Source organism: Elephantulus edwardii, unplaced genomic scaffold (assembly GCF_000299155.1).
Source record: "Elephantulus edwardii isolate Elephantulus edwardi_28Jun2011 unplaced genomic scaffold, EleEdw1.0 scaffold00023, whole genome shotgun sequence".
NCBI lineage: Eukaryota > Metazoa > Chordata > Mammalia > Macroscelidea > Macroscelididae > Elephantulus > Elephantulus edwardii.
In genome coordinates, this window is record NW_006399773.1 from 21746353 (window position 1) to 21768378 (window position 22026).

Sequence of the window (22026 nt, forward strand, 5' to 3'; positions counted from 1 at the left end):
AGGAGATGAAATCAGTGAAGTGGGGGAACGACAGCCTTTTTAACAAATGGTGTTGGCAAAATTGGAAAAATATCTGCAAAAGACTCAAATAGCTATATATCTAAGATTTTATTTGAAAAAGGTATTGTTTCAATCACCAATTGTAGTTTTATAATACTAGAGCATAAACAAAGATTCTCACCACTAGACCAATTGGCAGCACTATTGTAGATGAAGAAGAGATTGAGATTGTAAACAACTGGAGCTTGCTAGCTTCCACAGTCAATAATCTTGGCACCAGCAGTCAGGAAATCAAAGGACAAATTACATTCTGGTACTCTGTTTTCAGCCATGATCCATCTGACATCAGCCCTCGTCTCATGGCTTTTTCTAAATCCAGCTAGTACGTCTGGTGATTCTCTGTTGATGTACTGTTCTAGACAGTTTTTGGATAATCTTCAGTAAGATTTTGCTTGCATGTGATATTAGAGATATTGTTTGATAATTTCTACAACAGAAAAAAACCATAACAAAATAGTAACCTTTATAAAAGGAAAAGATAGAGGATATAGCTTTAAAGTTCCTATTTTTTTTCACATGAGATTTTGTTAAAAATTTAATATGAAGCATTTCTAACAGAAAATCACAAATAGATACTAATATCCCTCTCTCTGATTTTATTTTTAATTTTTTTTCATTTTTATTGTATTTTTACTGCAGAGGGTCAAGGACTGCAGCCTTAAATATGGACTGAGGCCCAATGTCAAGAAGACAAAGATTCTCACCACTGGACCAATCGGTAGCATCAGGATGGATGGTGAAGAGATTGAGATTGTTCACAGCTTCAGTTTGCTTGGCTCCACGGTCAACACTCTTGGCACCAGTAGCCAGGAAATAAAAAAACATATTGCGATGGGAAAGTCTTCTATTAGGGACCTCTCTAAAGTACTGAAGAGCAACGGTGTCTCTCTGGAGACTAAGGTCCACCTGATACAGGTCATGGATTTTGCAATCACTTGTTATGCATCAGAGAGTTGGACAATGACTAGGGAGGACAGAAGGAGAATTGACGCCTTTGAGCTGTGGTGCTGGAGAAGAGTATTGAATGTACCCTGGACTGCCAAGAAAACAAACAGATTCATCCCAGAGAGGGTTAAACCAGGCTGCTCCTTGGAGGCAAGGATTCTTGGGGCTTCGTCTGACATACTTTGGACATGTTGTAAGGAGAGACAGGTCTTTAGAGAGGGACATCATGCTGGGTAGAGTAGAGGGACAGTGCAGGAGGGGAAGGCCCTCTATGAGGTGGATTGATTCAGTGACTGGGATAATCGGGATGGGTGTGTCAGGGGCAATGCGATTGGCACAGGATAGAGCAGGTTTTAGGGCTGTTGTACATAGGGTCGCTATGAGTCTCAAACGACTCGACGGCACATAACAGCAACAACCGTCAAATCAGATCTGACTGGTACAGGAGGGGATTGCCCCCTCCTTCTCCAGCAGAGCACCTGGTGGATCCTCTCTCTGATTTTAAATAGGTATTTTTTATATATTTCTTTCAGGCCTATGTAATAATTAAAACACTTATGGATACTTTAACTATAAAATATCTTCTAGGTGGTAGTAAGAATGAGGAGAAATGCATGTTTTTATGAGTTGTATGCAATAAATACATGTAGTATATCTCAACATCAAGAAAACAAATGATTTCATCTTACTTGGATTCATAATCAACACTCTTGACTACATCATCAGTCAAGAAACTAAAAGATGTGTTGCATTGACAAAATCTACTGTCAAGGAACTTTCCAAAGTCCTGCAGACCAACGATGCCAGTTTAAAGATTAAGGTGCACCTGATCCAAGCTATCATGTTTTCAATTGCTTACTATGCATCTGAAAACTTGATGAATGAATAAGGTTTGTAGTAGGAGAATCAAGGCCTTTGAATTGTGTTGGAGAAGAGTACTGAATATCCCTTGGACTGTACAAAAGAAGAAATAAATATGTATTGAAGAAAATGCAAACAGGGAGCACCTTAGATACAAAGATAGTGAAACTTCATCTCTCATGTTTTGGGTATTGCGAAAGGAGCAGCTGCACCACGGGAGTAGCTGAGACTGACTTCTGCATGCTTTGTAACTGTCTCCATCAATAATATTCATGTTGTGTCAAGTTGGAACAAACCCATAGTTGACCCTTCAGTAGGTTTTTAAAGACAGTAAATAACATGGAAGGAGATTGTCCATCCTTCTCCCATGGAGCAGCTGGTGGATTTGAACTACATGCCTTTGGGATTGTAGAACAGTTTCTTAGCACTAGGCCACCTGAGATCCATCAATAATATCAATAGTCCCAAACAAATAGCTTCTTGGTTAGATACACCACCCCACATGCTCCTGCACCTATTTCTATGAATCATTGAGTCCATTAGTTTATTGTTGACTCACAGACTTTACTCACAGTTGTAAGGTTTATTAGGGAAATAGATTGGAGAGAGAGAGACAAAGAATATGACATAATGCAAATCCAGGTTTAGTCCAGCAATCCCAAACCAGATTAACAAGGCACACTTTATCACTTAGTGATAGTCCGGGTTCAGTTCAGCAGCACAGATGCAAGAGTCTCTATTTTCCTGTCATCCAACAAGTTTTATTATCTTAGAGCAGTTTGTCAGCTTTTCCTTCAATCATCCGGCAAGCAAAACCTTAACTGTAACATAAATGCAGTGTTTTTCTGGTTACACCTTGTCACAGTCTCTTCACAACAGTGCCACAGTCTCTACCCACCACTGTTACCAGGGTACCTTACAGTGTAGAAAGCTTTAAGAATGGCCTCATAGCTCTTGATGACTTGCAGATTAATGTGTCTGCAGTTAAGTTAGCTGGAGACCAACACAATGGCTAGAAAAGCCAATTTTCAAGGATTCCGATGCCTCAGATATGTTGTTAAGATGGGCCAATCCTTGAGGAAAAACCCCATCATGTTTGGAAAGTTGGAGGGTCAGAGAAAGAAGGACTCTCAATGAGATGGATTGAACCCATTTATTTTAACAATGGGCCCAAGTATAGTGGAGACAATGAGGATGGCACAGGACAGGGCAGGGTTCGGATCTGTTGTTCATAGGGTTGATATGAGTTATTGTTGACTCTTTAGCGAATAATAACTTTAACAAGGTGGCTTCCTGGTAAGGAGTTGTGCTGCCAACCCAAAGACATGCAGTTCAAATCTACCAACTGCTCCACAAGAGACAGATGAGCAGTTTCCTCCCATGAGATTTACTGCTTCTAAAATCCTGCTGGAGGGTTCACAAGGTCATCTCTGAATTGAGTCCGACTTGATGGTACATAATTACTGCAACAACACGTACTTTAGCAAACTGAAAACCTTATTCACATATGTTGTTTTCACTGGTGCATTGCAGTTGACAGGGATTTCTTTGAGAACATTTTCAAAGTGATTTTTATAAAGCTTGAAAATGAATTCTCACAGCTTTTGTTTATTTATATTTCTCCTCTGTGCAACAAGAAGACATGAGACAGAAAACAAGTACTCCTGATATCTAAGAATTGTTCTGACAGTGAGGCCTCAGTGTTGTTAGAAAGTGACCTGACATGCAAGCTGGGCCATATTTTCCCTGGTTGTCCATAAATAACCACAGAACAGTCACATCAGACAGTGTCACCCTGTGACCAGGAAGTTAAACACTACAGGATACTTCCTAGTTTTCTCTATGCAGAGGCAACAAGGTCACTTTGTAAACCATAAAATACTAAACATCCTTGTCTCTTAGTTCATGCGAGGACTGGGTTGCTTTAAGAATGAAGTCATCAGTTACTGGTGGGCCTTATTTATCATTTGTGGATTTGGCTTCACTCAAGTCTGGTTTCCTTCTAGATTAAGATTTAGTAAAATCCAAGTCATTATTTAACTGGTCCTGCTACTTGTTACCATTTAATCAATAGCAAATTACTATTCTGTCCCCATGGAGTGTTCATTCTCCAAGTAACCAAAGCCCAAATCCTTCTTCCCTGTTGTTTTTATATGTCATCAAGTTGAGTATGACTCAAATTTTCCTAGTCAATTCTAATACCTGAAACACTCTATGCTTATCTCTACTGTATGTTCTCACCCAATATTAAAAACAAACCTACTTTTTTCATGGTGTTCCCCTTGGTGGTTTTTGGCTCAAGTGAATGGAGAGAATTCTAAGAGATTTATACATGCTTTAATAATTTAATCTTGACAAAACCCTTACTTGGTATACATGTATTAGTCATCATCTGTTCCTTTTTGTACTATGGTAACTTGGTGTTTTGTAACCTGGTGTTCCTGTGATGCTTCAAGATAAGCCTCAGGGATATACAATATCAGCAGACTCCCCTGTGGTGGACATGTTCTGTTGAAGCTTCTTGACGGAGGTAAACTAGAAAGAAAGGTCAGAGATGAAGATCTACTTCTAAACAACAGTCAATAAAAAGCCTTATGGATCATAACAGAACATGGTCAGACTCTGTTAGGCATCAGGAGAGATCTAGAGGATATTAATAGTTAGTGATGTAGAGGCCAGTGAGGAGGACGAGAAACCCTTAGTGAGATGGTTTGACACAAAAATGAACTGGAAAATGCTGTCTTAGTTATCTCGTGTTGCTTTAGTAGAAGTACCACAAGTGAGTGGTTTTAACAAATAAAAATTTGCTTTCTCATAGTTTTTCTCTCTAAGCCTTTGAGTCTGAACCCCATAATAGTTGACTCCACATCAGGTTTCTGAGGTGGCAAATTGCACTAGAGGAGACTGCCCACGTTTATCCTGCAGAGAGGCTATTAGACTAGGATCACCAGAGAGGTGTGGTCATTAGATTCGCAACACAACTCCCCACGCACCAGGCCACCAGACCTCCCTAGAAACCTGAATTCAGATGCCAGTTCTAGGGAAAGGAATTTTTTTTTTTCTCTGTGGGCTCTGAAGGAAAGTCCTTGTCTCTTTGAGCTTTTGCTCCTGTGTGATCTCTCTTCCCACATCTCTACTTGTTGTTTAATCTCTATTATGTCTCAAGAGATGAGCTCAAGGCACACTAACGTAACACAAAGAAAATTCATTCCAAAATGAGATTATAATGACAGGTACACAGGTTAGGATTTTTAACACATACTTTTGGGGAATACCATCCAATCCACACCATACGCCATTGATTTTGAGGTAATATAGGTCTAGACAATATCTTTTTCTGCTGTACATAGGTTTCCAACACTGAGTCAAATACTGTATTTTGTACACCTAAATGAACTCTAGTGATGTAGTTGGTGAGGAGCTGTAATGCTTATCCAAAGGTGGCACTTCTCTGGCAATTTGAACACATGAATAGCTTCCTGAGAGAAAGATACACAATCTCCTTATGATGACTTAGAGCATACCAGAGATAATAATGACAACAAAGGACAGGACAGGGTTCACATCTGTTGCTCATTGGGTCGCTAAGAATTGTACTTGACCTGATGACACTTAACAACAACAGCATACCTACTCAATCTATGCTGAACCAATCATCTGAGAAGCTGGATTTTATTTACATTGAAGAAGGTGGCATCAAGATTGTAGGAAGACTCATCCACAACCTGTGATCTGCAGATGACACAAACTTTGATTGCTGAAAGTGGGCAGGACTTGAGGCGCTTGCTGCAGAAGATCAAGAACTATAGCCCTCAAGATGGATTAGACCTCAAAGTCAAGAAAACAAAAATTCTCACTACTAGGCCAATAGGCAACATCATGATAGATGGAGAAAAGATTGAAATTATCAACAAGTTCATCTTACTTGGATCCACAACCAATACCCTTTGTACCAGAGGTCTGCTGTCAGGGACCTCTCAATAGTTCTCAGCAGGAATGATGGCAATTTAAGGACAAAGGTGTGCCTGATTCTAGCCATGGTTTTTCCAATTATCTGCTATAAATCTGAGAGCTGCTATTGTTGATTGCCTTCAAGTCAAGCATGACTCATAGAGACTCTACGAACAAAAGGCCCCTCTACAACTATTGACATTTATCATAGTTCGTAGAGTTTCTGGAGGCATCTTGTTTAGGAAGTGGATGCCTTTGAGTTGTGCTGGAGAAGATTACTGAATATCCAATGGACTAAATAAATAGATATGTCTTGGAGAATGTGCAACCAGACTGTCCCTTGGATGCAAGGAGGGTAACACTTTGTTTCAGGTATTTTGGGCATGCTGTTAGGTAAGGCTGGTTATTCCTTCGAGGGAGAAATCAAGCTTGGAAAGGTAGAGGGTCAGTAAAAGAGAGTAAAACCCTTAGTGAGACAGATTGGTATAGTGAGTGCAACAATGGGCTCAATCAAGTGTGTAGGAAATGGTAAGGATGGCATAGGATAGGATAGGATTTAGAGCTGTGGTTCATAGGGACTCTGTGAGTTGTATGTGTTTTTAAAATAACAACATGTGAGGGAAGTCTTTTGGTCTAGTGAATAAGGAGTTGTGTTGTCAACCTAAAGACTAGAGGTTCTAATCCATGAGATTCTCCAAGGTGGAAAGACGGGCCATCTCTTTTTGGTGTTAAAGACCACTGGTTTTTATAAGGATTCAGCTATGAGTCCTTTCAGAGTGACAGCAATGGGTTGAGTTTGTATAGCTGAAGAGTCAAAGAAAAGTAAACATCTTGTACAATATCAGGAAATGAGTAAATGGCAGGAATGACATTCTCACTTGGTTTTAAAGTTCCTTAGGGAACAGGAACTATTTGCAGTCTTCCTGACAATAAACAAAACACCATTTTGCGATAACATTCCAGCTTTTAGGTCACCCGTGCATGCGTTTATGAGCTACACTTGAGACTTGGAGCTCTGTGAAAGGGCTCTTCCTGACTCTTTTTTTTCCCCCGGCCCCTTTTCACACCCTCAGAGCCACCCTGAGAACAAGGGATGTGAATCTTGCACTATCCTGTGCCATCCTCACCGTCCCCGACAGATCTGTTGCTGTAGTCCACTCCATCGCACCTAGCAATAACAATCTCCCACTTCCCTGAGACCCTAAATTCAGAAGTGAGTAGATACATTAAGGGTTTATCTTTTTGGATCGTCATATGTGCTGCCATTCGGTCCTGCGGTGCACCCCAGAACGTCCAGATCCCTGGAACCACGCGTCCCACAGCTACCGCAGTGTTGGGCCTCAGAAGCCTGGCAGTATGACTAGCAGATTTCCCGATCCAGTTTTGCTCAAATAGGAGCTCAGACGTGGGCGCGGCGGCCGTCCAACTCATTCTCCAAATTCCAGCTACACCCACGCAGTGAACCTCCCCCCCCCACCACGTAGGGAATCTCCAAAGCTTATCCAGAGCTTTTAAGGTAATGAAGCAGCACACTTGAAGGGTGACGGGATTGACACGTCACTCAGCCAATCGCATTTCGGAGATTCCGGAAGGGCGTGTCCCGGTGTGTCATTGACGGGGCGCCGCGGGATTGGCGGGTCTGCCGCCGGCCGTCGGTGGCGGGAGTTTTCGGAAGTGTCAGTGGCGGGTCTGCAGGCAGCTGTTGTGCATACCCCGCTGGCGGCGTGTGTAGGGGGCCTCGGAGGATCCTCTGGGGGACGCGAGCTCACTGCCCGCCGTCTCTGAAGCTCCGATTTGTAGCCGCTTCCTTGTGGCCGCACGCAGCTGCGAGGCCGGATGGAGCGGCCCCGGCAGCGCCTGCCTCACTGGGCCCACAGCTCCGCCACCGGGGCCCCTTACCCCTCCGCCTCGCTCCGAGGCTCCCGGGACGCCAAGATGCAGCGCAGGAAGGAGCTGCAGCGCCTCCCGCCAGCCGGCGGCCCCGAGGAACCTGGGGAGAAACGCCCCAAGTTTGTAAGTGTCTCCTTGACCTCGGGTGGGTGACTCTCCAGATCGGCTGCTGATCCGGGCCATGTCTGGGGTCTTTGAAAAGTTCATTTTCGGCGATTTGGCAGACAACCTGTGCTGGACCTGTGCTTGTCATGGGTGCGGTGGAGGGGTGGGTGGTGGTGTCAAGTTTAAGCTAGGTTTCTAGACTTGCCACTCCTTTTAGAAGCTGATGACAACAGAGCCCTCTTCTATTTGGAACCTGTGACAGACACTTAGATCATCATGTTGCCGCGGCAAAAAAGATGATGTGAAAAAGCAATTCAGATGCATGTGCATTGACGTCATCTAAATAGACATTATTATTTTTTTTTTTTAAAGTCGACCACTCCATTCCCTAGTGTAAAAGGACAGGGGGCATATCAAAGTGAACTCTTAATTTTTTTTTTCCTGTTTAATATTTTAATTTTAGGAGAACTTTTTTACTATACAGATAACTTTCCAAACCGAAACAGCTTGTTTTTAAAACTTGGCGGCCTTGCGGTCATTACTAAAGAATGTTTAGTTTGGAAAGAAGTTTAAATATTTGAAACTCGCCGTTCTGGTTGCTTCTCTTATTTAACACTAAACACAACTGTTAACATCTATTTTGTAAATAATTTTGTTGGTGTTAACTTGTGAAAGTATCCATGGTTATATAATGATAGGTGTGTAAATAATCAGTGAGTGGGTAAGCCCAACAGAATTGAAAATTTAACACTGACATCTCTGTTTTACTTACATGAAAAACATTGGACATGGAAACATAGAAAACATTTTTTCAGTGATAGATGGAATTTTATACTATGCCACGGTTTTCTTTTGTAGACATGGTGAAGAGTTTAAGACATGATTCGTAAGTAAAGGCAATAAAAATACAAAAAGCAAGAGGAAGTAACTTTTGGTTACAAGTTAAAGGAGCTGACTGAAACTTAGAACTATATATATGGAAAATATAGAATGTATTAAAGTGTTAAAATTGAGAAATAGCAGATTAATTATGCTGGATTACAAATAAAGATGACAATAAGAAGGGCCACTTTTTTTTTTTTTTATGTGTGTACCGTCAAAACTGGATCTGACTGGTACAGGAGGCGATTGTTCCCCCTTCTTCAGCAGAGCATCTGGTGGATTTGAACCGCGCACCTCTGGGATTGCAGTGCAGTTTCCTGCCACTAGGTCACCAGAGCTCACCAAGAAGGGTCAACTTTTACATATATTCAGTTAGCAGGAGGATCAAATATGTAATTTGACAACATGACCAAGTTGAGTAGTTTGGTTGAGATAGATTAATTTAGCAATGAAAGAGTGCTTAGTATTGAGAAAAATCTACTGAGGCAATGACTTGTGCTCCTTTTAACAGTAAGAATTACATGTCATTTTGCCTCAGGCCCCTGTGGTCCAGAAACAACTAGGAGATGTGATTTGCAGTGAGTCATTCCCAGAAAATGTTGTTGTTAGGTGAGGTCAAGTCCCAGAAAATAGGCCCTAAATAAATATTTAGATTTAATTTCATTGGATTTCCATTAGGCCATTTGAGTTCTAGTCTTTATGCTGTTTTTCACTTCTTATGTATGTCACAGAAATCTCTGGTGGCAAAATTTGTGGGTAGTTAAGCTTCTAACCCTAAAGGTGCTATTCCTCCATGTGTTCAGATTCACCAGCAGCTCTGCAGGAGAAAGATAAGCAATTTACAGCCTCCAAAACTTGCTGGAGGGTCAGCTCTGAGTCAGTTTTGTCTTGATAGCAATGAGTTGAGTATGTGTGTCGTAATGACTCCGGATGCCATTTCTTAAAAAGGTTATATGTGAAGGTTTAGTGACATGATAGATGAAACAACTCTTTTAAAGCTTTCAAACACTTCCTAAACTACTGTGTTTATTTTGTGGTGGAACGTCTGATTCATGGTCTATTTATAATTAATTAGGACCCTAGGCAACCTCTGAAACTAGTTTAGTTTTGTTTATATAGTAATCTCTTCAGCTATATCTTTCAGTTAACTAATTTCCCATCATTTATGTCTAATTTGCCATTTAATTTCCTCATTGAATTTTTGAGTTTTAGCAATTAGTTTTTTTTTTTCCATTTCATAAAGTTCTATTTCTAAGTGCTGCCAAGTTGGTTCTGACTCATAGTGACCTTGTATTACAGTAACTTAAAATGCTGCATGGCCCTGCACCTTTCTCATGGTGGTGGGGGTGGTTGACTGCCTTCGAGTTGAACACGACTCAGACTCATAGCGACCCTATGAACAAAAAGGTCTGAAGCCCCTCTACAACTATCGACGTTTATCAAAGTTCATAGAATTTCCGGAGGCATAATATTTAGGACGTGGATGCCTCTCCCGATTCCAGTCACAGCAAAGAAGAATCAGAGAATGCAGTGTGTGTCCTTTGGGACCAGCGATTCTGGTCACCAGATTCTGCCACCAGCCAGACCTACAGGAGAGCAACAGCAACGGCATCAGAAAATCAAAGGCCTGATGTGAAACACTGATGACCTAGGAACTGCTACCCCTTGATACCAGAGGAAGGAGCCTTTAGCCAAGTTTGTTGGAGGACTGAAGGGAGAGCCACCATAATTGACTGGTGGCCTAGTGGTAAGAAGCTATGCTGCAATTCCAAAGGCGCATGGTTCAAAACCCACCAGATGCTGCATGTGAGAAGGATGGGCAGTCTCCTCCTGTGTGACTAACTTTCTCTTAAAACCGCTGGAGGGTTAGCTATGAGTTAGTTCCAACTTATTGGCACCCAACAACAGGCTTACAACAACAACAGCTTTATAAAACAGGCTTAAAGCCATGAGGCTGAAGGCTGAAGAATCTGTGAGCATGCTTCTGAATCTCTCCTAACTGAGAAATTATATCCTGTTGCCAACTGAAATTGTATTCTGTTAACTTTCCTAATAACTTAATAATTGTGAGCATGGTTCTGTGTGCTCTGTGAACTATTGCAACAGATTCTGGACCTGTGGAGCAGTTTGATTGGTGCTGGAATTAGAGGAAAGAGGAGTGGGAGTGTGGGGGACATGTCTGACCTCATGGAAACTGAGTTTGTGCTGTGGATGTTGTTGGAGATGGTTCTCCTTTGTGGAGTTAGTAGAGGTTGGATATGGCTGTTTCTCGAAGGCCCTTGCCCTCTTTACATCACTATTGTTGCTGTGGCTGAGCTTTTTTTCTGCTACTGTGTCTATTACTCTTGTTTAGGGTCTTCCTCTTTTTGCTGGCTCTATTATGAACTAGGGATTGGCTCCTCCTCATTACATGCCCAGAGTCTATGAGATGATGTCTCACCATCCTTAGTTTAAAGGTGCAGTCTCTTAAGATTGCATACGTTCTAGTAAACTCTTCAGTGAGGTTGTGCTGTTCACATATGGTCACTATGGATTGAAAATTGACTGAACAGCACTCAGCAATAATATATGGACTCACACCATGTTGGTTTACACTCACCTGTGGTTAATGATCTCAGTGATCTTGTCGGATTCTTGGCAATCTAAACTAGGAATGTTTCTCATAGTCTGTAAGGTGTTGCACTGCTAACCAATTTTAGTTTCTCTAAGGTTGATTTGAAGGGAGCACTGATGGCTAATTGATAGGGAGTTGTGCTGCCAGTCCAAATGCAAGTGGTTTAAATCTACTAATAGCTCTGTGGGAGAAAGATAGTCAACATCTTGGGTGAGTTATAGCCTCTTAAAACCTACTAGAGGGTCAGTTATGATTAGGTTCCAAATCAACACATAGAAACAACAGAAGTGATTTGAGTGTGTTTCTACCAAGAGTCTGGAGGTGCTGTTGATTTGTGGCCACTTCTCTGTTAAGCTAGAACTCTTTAAGAAAGGTTGCATTTTAAACTCACCTCTAGCTTTGTTCTGGTTGAAGACTCAGTGTCTTAATCTCAAAACTGCCTTGGGCCAACCCTTTCCAGTCTCACACTGCTGGCACCTTGACCTTCATAACTCTTATTTGAAGACTATCTTTTATTCGTGGGATCTAAGCAGGCCCTCCAAAAGTTATTGCTCTGCTGTTTGATCTGCTTTATTGCCAGAAGTCAAGTCAGTTCTTGGCTTTCTCTTGATTTGGTTTGAAGTGATGTTAGCCAGATTCTTGGTCATTTTCAGAGCCTAAGAAAAGACATCAAAAGACACGTTGCATTGAGGAAATTGGCTGTCAAGAACCTATCTGAAATTCTAAAGAGTAAGGATATCACCTTAAAGAATGAGGTGCACCTGATCGAAGCCATAGTATTTTCATTTGCTTCCTATGCATCTGAAAGTTGTATGGTGAGTAAAGAAGACTTAAGAAGAAATGATACCTTTGAATTTTGGTGTTGAAGAAGAGTATTGAGTATCCTGTGGACTGCCAAAAGAGCAAAGAAAGCTGTCTTGAAGGAGGTGCCATCAGAGTCCTTTAGGTATATTTTTGGGAAGAACCAGGACCTGAAGTTAGTCTGGTTCTCTGACAGTGAGTTTTTGAGTTCTCTGTCTAATTAGTACTTTTTATACCTCAAAGATGATTTGTTTAAGATAGAACCACTGATACAGCCTCTTTAACAAAACAAAGAGAATTCTTTTCACAAATAGGATTACATCCATGGGTATAAGGGTTTAAGATTTACAGCAGATATTTTTCAAGGACACAATTCAATCCATAACAGGATAATAGTTCTTCTTTTTAATTATGATTATCCTTTAAAAATCCCCAGACTTTAAAGCAGATCTTGCCTCTAGTTTTATGGGCTTGTTAATTATTGTATTATATGGCTTACTTATGTCATTGCAGTACCTGCAGTTTGGGGTGATATATTATTCACTCTGTTTGTTAATATCTGCTTGTTTACTATGTTTAGACATTGCTAGTCAATGAGTTAGCATGAATGTGCCAAGTTTACAGAAAGTAATTTAAAATAAAAACTCCTTTCATCCTTATAACCTTATGAGGTAAGTGTTATGAACCCTGTTTTATAAGGAAACTGAAGTCACATAGCTGCCCATCAGTGAAGGTAATATTTGACCTAGGTAGCTGGCTCTAGACTTGTTAGATTCCCTGATGTAAATTCCGTCTCATAAAAGGTGCATGTGACAGTGCCTTACAGGTTTGGCTGTAATCTTTATAGAAGCAGATTGCTGGGAGCCACTGGGTGTGTTTGAACAAATGGCTTTTTTGGTTAATTCTCCCCTCCCCCAATATTAGAGTAGTACTGCCCCACAGGGTTTCCAAGATTGTAAATCTTTATGGAAGCAAATTCCTACTCCTTTTTGGAGTGACTGGTGGGTTCTAATCTTTGCTTGTGGTTAGTAGCTGAATGCCTTAACCATAGCACCACCAGAGCTCCTTAAGTCCTTAATTATTCCCTGTAACATCTTCATATAGCTGTCAAGAGTTTTAATCTTCTCTTAGTAGCAGCCACTAACAGTGATTCAAAAACTCAAGCTCATTGCTGTCTGAGTTGGGATGCACTCCCAGCCAACCATCCGGTGAGTTTTCTGAGGCTGTATATCACAGGGGAGAAGACTACCCATCTTGATCCTGTGCGTGGAGCGACTAGTGGGTTTGAACTGCTAGAGAAGCATGGTCTTTGGGTTAGCAGCATGCTCTATAGGCTATACTACCTGCTACTGCTGTTCTCTAACAATAGTTCTGTCTCATTGCAACGGAGTAGAAATTGCTTCATAGTTGACCTCCCATTGTGTTTTCAAGGAGGCTGTAAAGTGCAAGAGAGTGCCCATCTTTATCCATTGAGCTGCTCATGTATTTGAACTGCCAGAGAGGCTCAGCCCTTGGCTTAGTAATGCAACTCTGTAAGCAATACCACCAGAGCTCCTAACCATGATTATTGTTGTTGTTCTATGCCATTGAGTTGGGCACACTTGTAACTGACCCTCAAGTAGGTTTTTAGAGGCGGTAACTATCATGGGAAGAGATTGCCCATCTTTCTCCAGAGGTGCATCTGGTGGTTTTCAGCTGCTTGCTTTTGGGTTGCAGCATGATTCCTTATTCATTAGGAGTTTATAATCATGACTCATACTGCTTTGAATGGCTGTATTGCTGTTTGCTGCAGTCCAGTTGGAACTGACTTACAGGTGACTCTCCGATGGGCTTTCACACACTTAAATCACATGGAAGTAGATTGCTCATCTTTCCTCTGTAAAGTGAATACTTGCAGTGGCAGGATGGGAACCCGTGGGGCAAAAAATTATTAATTTGGCCATAACTACAAATTTAATGAATGTAGAATTTGTGATTTCCTGATGATAGGAAGGTTGTGAGGTAAGAAGAGATAAAAGACTGGAAACTTTGTTTATTCTACTGAGTCTTAAGTGCAAATCAATATAGATTTGATGAGATTGATGTATGCTCACCCAGTTACTTTTTTTTTGTTTTAAGGTAGATGATGACTGTCTTACAAGGTTTGGCTGAACAGTTTATGATTGTGTTTAGAAACCCATCAAATTCATTAGTCTCTCCCTTGTATCATTTTATGTCAGAAGGTTTGTAATTTTGGAGGATACAAAAGAACTACAGTTTGGTCTCCAGGAATTACAGACAGATCCTTCATTCATCTTGGTTTGCTACATAATTTTCATAGTTGTTAGAAAGCTGAGAAAGGTGGGGATTTCTGTGTGTGTGTGGTTGGTTTTTTAAAAGTTTTTTTCTTTTTAGAGTACTCAGTTTAAGTGACAGTTTCAGTTATCCTAGAGTTAAGTTGTCAAGAATTGGAGATAGTGTTCTTGGTTGGAGACTCTAGGCACTTGAGGTTTATTCACATTGAAATGCTACCTAACATCAGATATTAAAACTTTCACAGAAAGTTAAAATAATTTTACTCAGACCATTCTTATAAGTAAATTTTTAAATACTTCCAGACTTTCTTTTCTAGCCTTTCTGTTTATGGAAGGCTAGAAAAGAAAGGAGGAATTTTTTTGTTTTATTTGTTTATTAATGTAAAAAAGAAGCAAAATATATATAAAGTGACATTTTGGAGTTTACATTTAGCTGTCCAGAGTATCATATATAATATTATTTCTACAGCACTCTGATTCTTTTCTTTAAAGGCTGAAAAAGGTGGGGGTAGGGTTGATCATCTCAGATTGAGTGCACAGCTTAATTGTTTGTTTTTTTTTCCCCCCCGAAGACTCATGCCTTTAATTATGAAGCCAGCAACCTGACAAGCATTTATTACACTGGGAAACCTTGCATCTCATCTAGTCTATCTTGTAGCAATTGCTTCTGAACAGATGTTACCTGAAACACCTTTGTACAGTTGGTGGAATGCTAAAATTTGTCATGCTTTTATTGTTGTTGTCTTGAATTAACTCTACTTTATGGCATAACTTTATTGCTGTGTCCTAGAATCTTTATATATTTATGGCCTTATAAATTGGATTTAAAATTGGCTTTTTATATAGAATGTAAATTAACATGTGTATAACTTGTTTATGCGTGCAGAATAATACTAGAAAAAACTGCTATGTATTTGCTAAAAAACTGCTAATGTAATTGTCTTTAACTCAGCACATAGTATCTTCCAAAGTAGGAATCAAATGAATGCTAAAGAATATGCTTACAATCACACTCTGGCTTGTTTATTCCAGAAACTAATTTGACTTTTAGGTCTATAAAATATAGATTAAGCATAACCTTTTACTTCATGGGATATTAACGATCAAAGCATGGACTTTCTTTGAACAGGATCTACAAAGAAAAGTTTTCTCTCAGTAGCAGCAGGGTGGCATTGAAATACCTTACCATCGGGAGTAATTTTCTCAAATACCAAACCAAATAGACATTCTTAATTTAGGAAGTGTTTCTGGTGCTAGACTATTCAGCTGATTAGAGAAGACCATTTTGGAAATGCCTGTCATAGATGGTTTTATTCAGATGACCTCATTTGCGATACTTTTTTTTTAAAAAATTGGAGTGGGTAGAGGGTAAGGATAGGAAAAATATTTGGAATAGAATTTATAAGCAGTAATTTGTACCACTCTGTGTACTCAAAGCTCACCCATGTCATTCATGATCTACGTGAGTTTGGCCAAGTTAGCCAACCTCTCTCTGCTTAGTTTCCTTGTGTATAAAATAGGTTGTTATGATGGGTCTAGAGTTGTACTCGACTCATTTCAGTATTTGCTTTATGTGACTCTTGTTTTTGTTGTTATTACTGGTTAGTAGCCATTGTTGTTAGGTGTCATTGAGTTGAAGAGTACTCATAATCCTGTGCTCAACAGATTAGAATCTTGTGCCTTGTGCACTGTCTCTGAAACCCCTGAGCCCATGGCTGCAGTCACTGTGTCAGCCCATCTCGTCGGGGTCTTTCTCTTATTTGCTGACTTTTCGCCTTTCCAAGGAATATCCTCTCCTAGAAACTTGTCCAGATTGTGAGAGGTGAAGATTTGCTATCCTTGCCTCCAAGGAGCACTCTGGCTGCACCTTTCCGAAGACTTAACCTGTTTGTTTTTTTGGCAGTCCATGGGATATTCAATTGTCATCTCCAACACCACAACTTAAAGGCATCAATTCTCTTCTGCCGTCCTTCAGCTTTCAGATGCATAACAAATGATTGAAAAGATTATGGCCTTCTGGTGGCCTAGTGGTAAGGAGCTGCAACTACAATCCCAGAGGCGCATGGTTCAAATCCACCAGATGCTCTGCCGGGGAAGGCGGGACAATCTCCTCCTGTACCAGTCGGATCTGATTTGACGGTACACTCACACAAAAATAATAAAATAAAAAAAAAATTAAAAAAAAAGAAAAAAGAAAAAGATTATGGCCTGAATCAGGTGTACCCTAGTCTTCAAACTGACATCTTTGCTCTTCATTGTTTGGAGAGGTTCCTGACAAGTGGCCTTGTCAAAGCAAAACATCTCCTGATCTCCTGACTGCTGGTACAAAATGTGTTGATTGTGGATCCATAAGATGCAGTAATTTTCAATCATTTCTTCATCTATTAGGATGTCACCCACTGCCCCAGTGCTAAGGACCTTTGTTTTCTTGACATTGAGATGTAATCCATCTTGAAGGCTGTAGTCTTTGATCTTCTGTAGCACATCCTCCTCACTTTGAGCTAGCCTGGTTATGTCATCTGCATAACAGATTATTGATTAATTTTCATTCTCCCTATGCTGATGTCAGATTCTTCTTTATAGAGTCCAGCTTCGTGGATTATTTGTTCAGCTTACAGAAAGGATATAACCCTGACACACATAACCTCCTGATGTTAAACTTTACAGTGCTCCCTTGTTCTATTCAGACAACAGCTTTTTGTTCTAGGTATAGATTTCAACACAGTTAAGTCTTCTGGCATTCCCATTCTTCTCAATGTTAGCTATAGTTTGTTGTGATCCACACCGTCAAATTACCTTTGCATAGTCAGTAAAACATTCTTTTGATATTATCTGTTTTCAGCCAGGACCCAGCTCAGCAATGATATTCTGGTGCCATAGTCTTTTATAAAATTAGCTTGTCAGTGTACTGTTCCAGCCTGGATTTGGATGATCCTCAGAAATATTTTGTTTGTGTGTGTTAGAAATAATATTGTTTGGTAATTTCCACTTTCCGTTTTATCACCTTTCTTGGTAATGGGACAGAGACCTGTGTCTCTTCCTGTCAGTTGGCCAGCCAGGTGGTTATCCTCCAAATGGCTTGGAATAGAGTGGTGAGCACGTCCAGTGTTGCATCTGTTAATTGAAACATGTCAGTTGGCATCCCATCTGTTCCTGCGTAGTAGTTACTGCTATTGTGTGCCGTTGAGTTGGAACCAACCTGTAGCTGACCCTGCAGCAGGTTTTCTGAGGCAATAAATTACATGAGAGATTGCCTATCTTTTTCCTGTGGAGTAGATGGTAGATTTGAGCCATGTGCCATTGAGATTGCAGCACAGCTTAGGCCGTTGGGGCCAACGCACTAGATATCTGAAGAAAAACATTTTTTAAAAATTGGGATTTTTAACAAAAGTGTACAGAAAATTTGGATTTTCATTCATTCATTGTTACACATTATCCTCCCCACCCCCCACCCTCCAGGTTCATAAAAAAATCATTTATTGTTGCATAACTTTATTATGCTAGAAAATCTTAATTGATCTGCAGTTATGAAAAGGCAAGAAACTATTTAAAATTACAAAAATAAACCAGTTTTGAGCTCTTTTCTTATAGTGTAGTGAAAACAGAATAATTTTTAGTTTTTATCTTGGTATGCCAAGTGATATTCAGATTGATGCAGCATTCTAATTTTAATGCTAAAAGGCCAGGGATATTTTGCTAAAGATTTTCCAAAAATGACTGGAGCAGTACATCAACAGAGAACTGCAGAAGTGCAGGCTGGGTTTAGATACTAGGAATATAATAGCTAATGTTAGATGGATCTTGGCTAAAACTTGGGAATACCAGAGGAGTGTCTATCTGTGTTTCATTGACCATGCAAAGGCATTTGACTGTGTGGATCACAACAAACTGTGGATGACTCTGAGAAGAATGGGAATCCAGAACACTTGACTGTGCTAATGAGAAACCTATACTTGGACCAGGAGGCAGTCACCAGAACAGAGAAAGGAGACACTGCATGGTTCAAAATAGGGAAGGGTGTACTCTAGTGATGTGTCCTATAACCATTCCTTTTCAGTCTATATGCAGAACAGATTATTTGGGGCTGGATTCTATGAGGAGAAATGTGGCATCAGGATTGGAAGAAGACTCAACAATCTCCATTATGCAGCTGACACAACCCTACTTGCTGAAACTGAGGGGGACTTGAAGCGCTTGCTGCAGAAGGTCAAGGGCTGCAGCCTTCAATATGCACTGAAGCTTAATAGCAAGAAAACGGAGATTCTCACCACTGGGCTGATTGGCAACATCATGATGGATTGTGAAGAGATTGAAATTGTTCACAGCTTTGGCTCCACAATCAACTCTCTTTGGTACCAGCAGCCAGGAAATTAAATGACAAATTGCATTGGGAAAGTCTGCTGTTAGAGACCTCTCCAAAGTACTGAAGAGCAATGTTACTCTGTAGACTCAGGTGTGCCTGATACAGGCCATGGTCTTTGCAATCAATTGCCATGCATCAGAGAGCTGGATAATGACTATGGATGATAGAAGGAGAATTGATGCCCTTTGAGCTGTGGTGCTGGAGGATAGTATTGTATATACCATGGACTGCTAAAAGAACAAATAGTTTTGTTTTAGGGTGAAACCAGGCTGCTCCTTGGAGGCAAGAATTCTAAAGCTTCATCTGACATACTTTGGACATGTTGCAAGGAGAGGGACGTCCTTGGAGAGGGACGTCATGCTTGAGAGGGTAGAGGGACAGTGCAGGAGAAGACCCTTGACGAGATGGATTGATTCATTGACTGGGGTAATGGGGATATGTGTGTCAGATACAGTAAAGTTGGCACAGGAGAGAGCAGGGTTTAGGACTGTTGTACATAGGGTCTCTACGAGTTGCAGGTGACTTGACAGCACATTACAACAACAACAAATGTCCAGAGCAAGGTACTGACACTTTGTGAAGAATATGCTCTTTATTTTAAAATGAACATCAGACAACTCTGAAATTTGAGCCTGAAACTTAAAAAATAAAAAAAAAGAAACTTATGGGGGAAAAAATTCTGTGCTACTCCAGCTAGCTTGATAATAAAAATAATGTTATGTATGTAGAGATATAAAACTAAATATCAACTCTTTATGTTTATGGATTTTGTTTTACACCTCTAAAACAGAAACAAATTTACATATAAAATCCAAAACAAACCCATAAAACCAATAAAATTCAAATTAACAGCACCATTAATTTAATGTGATTGATGATGATGTTATGCTGAAATTAAGTCACCATTATTGATGACTTTAATAGTAGAAAGATAGATTTGGTTTTATGTTTTCATTTTTGTTCCTTTGATATCCTTAGCTAGAAACCGAATCCCAGACCTTGAGGAAGAGACGTACAGATTGATGCTCTTTAAGACTTGGTCTTTGTTGGTAGAGGGATCTGTGTTCCTAGTCAAATTCTTTAGGGTTCTCACTCACTTCCTTGAGTAAATTCTGACTCGGCAACCCTCCTTCAGTTTTCTGAGGCTGTAATTTGTAATGAAAGGAGACTGCCCATCTTTGTCCTAAGGCGCTGCTGGTGGATTTGGACCACCAGAGACTCAGAGCCTTTGAGTTAGCAGCACAAATCACTATGGACCTTGCCAATGTCTGCATACGTGTTTAAAGGGCTACTACAGCTGGTGGCAAGAAGCTGTAGTGCAATCTGAAAGGTATGAAGTTCAAGTCCATCACCTGCTTTGCAGGAGAAAGAAGGGCATTCATCTCGTGTGATTAACTGACTGTGTAAACCTGCTGGAGGGTCAGCTGTGGGTCATTTCTGACTCAATGGTACACAACAACAAGCTTTCTCCAAGAAAGTCACTGATCATTCCAGAAATGAAAAAAGTAGTATATGGCACGTTTCGTTTGGAGTTATGAAGTTCCTTGAACTACTTAGTAAGAAATATGAATTAGTGTAATCTTGGTATTAGTAGCACATAAAGGATTTACTTGATTAATTATGATAAATCTTCTCAGGATAGTGGTTAAGTTTGTCTTATAATGAAACTTAGTAACCTTCAGTTTTTAAAGAAAAGATTTGCAAATTGGTGACATGAATTGTGGACTTTAATATAGAATTAAGCTGTTTTTGTTTACCAACCTCTTGTATAGAATTCAATCCTAAATGACAATTACAATTCATTTTTTAATGAAAAATTTGACAGCCTGAGAAATGAACATGAAAAATGAAATGCACATAATCTGTACTCAGAAATTCATTGTGACAGTTTCATTTCATTGTAAAAGCTGATGGTTTCCAATTAAAACTATGGTTCTAACTTTATTCAGTATCTTTTCTGAGAGCATTATTTTGCTATTATTGATGTTACCTTAAAACTGCTGCGGTTCTTTTTGCATGTGTTTGTAAGTTTTTAGAAGTCACTTTCTCTTTGGTGCTTGATGAAGACTTGTGCTTATAGTTGAAATTTGATGTTTGGTTAATTGAAAAATCTATGCACAATTATGCTTCAACCATAGTCTTCTGAATACATTAATCAATTGATAATTAATTTTAATTTGTTATTGATTAACCCAAGTGTCCAATTCTTTTTAGAAAAGATTTGAGTGGTAATGGGAAAGACAGATGAATATCAGCAGAAACTATTGGAGAACACAGTCAGGGCCTGACAGTGTGGCTTTAGGGCCCACCTCTCACCTCTGTGATAGGGTTGGAGCTGCATTCAAATATGGCTGTATGTCCTTGCTCAAGTTCATTAACCTCTTCACCCCAATATTCTTATATGTAATCACAGTATTTAAACTATGAATGTATTGTGATAATATATTGAGTTAATGCATGTTATAATAGTTTTAGACATAGTCTGTGTACATTAATTACCTGGATCTTCAAAGCTGCTAGATAATGAACATCATCGTCATGATAGCTACTTTTTTTCACTTTACAGTATGCTAGATACTGATTTAAGCATGTAATTCTCATGCAGTGCTGTGAAGTAAACATTCCCTTTATCCTAGGTTTGTAACATACTGGAGGTGGGCACAGAGCGCAAACCCTGAGGTTCTATAGCTGGCAGTAGGCCAGACTGGCTAAGCGTACAGTCTAGCTCTGCTTTTTTCCTGGTTACCTCTTTTCCCACTTCTCTCAGCATTTATGCTAAGCCTTTATTTCTTTCCTTACCTCCTCTGTGGGTATGCTTCTTTTTTCCCCATGAGCAGTATTTTAAATTGAAAAAGGAGGATATGCACTGCACTTGGTATAAAGAAGCCCGACCGTCTTAAGAGAGTGCAAAGTGAAATTCCCTGAGCCTTCCTTCCATCCCAGACCACCAGTTCAGGTTCTTCACAAAGAGGCAATAATAATGCTCCCCCCACCCTTTTTTTGAGTGGGGGTAGCAATAACTTTTCAGAGATATTTTATGCTTGTGTAAATATTCTTTCTCCTCATTTTTTACCTAGATGAGAGTAAACATGCTATTGCATTCACATAACTAGATCTTAGCAAGTTGCTCTTGGCTCCCAGCACTCACCTTGACACCTTTAGAGAAATAAAAGCTTGCTCAGTTTCCTGCCACAGTAGCTATAATCTTCCATGTCTGCAACCATTCCATTGCATGAGCTAGTCTATTTCTGCATCATCTA

The 22026-nt window shown here is 40.0% G+C and overlaps 1 protein-coding gene across 1 annotated transcript in view; it reads left to right on the forward strand.

The window, feature by feature from the left end:
* The first annotated feature begins 7653 nt into the window (after positions 1-7653).
* Positions 7654-22026, forward strand: part of DIAPH3 (diaphanous-related formin 3) — a 740013-nt gene continuing 725640 nt past the window's right edge. Inside the window, exon 1 of the mRNA XM_006882733.1 lies at positions 7654-7830. Within this exon, the coding sequence (XP_006882795.1) occupies positions 7654-7830 (177 nt within the window). The remainder of the gene's footprint in view (positions 7831-22026) is intronic.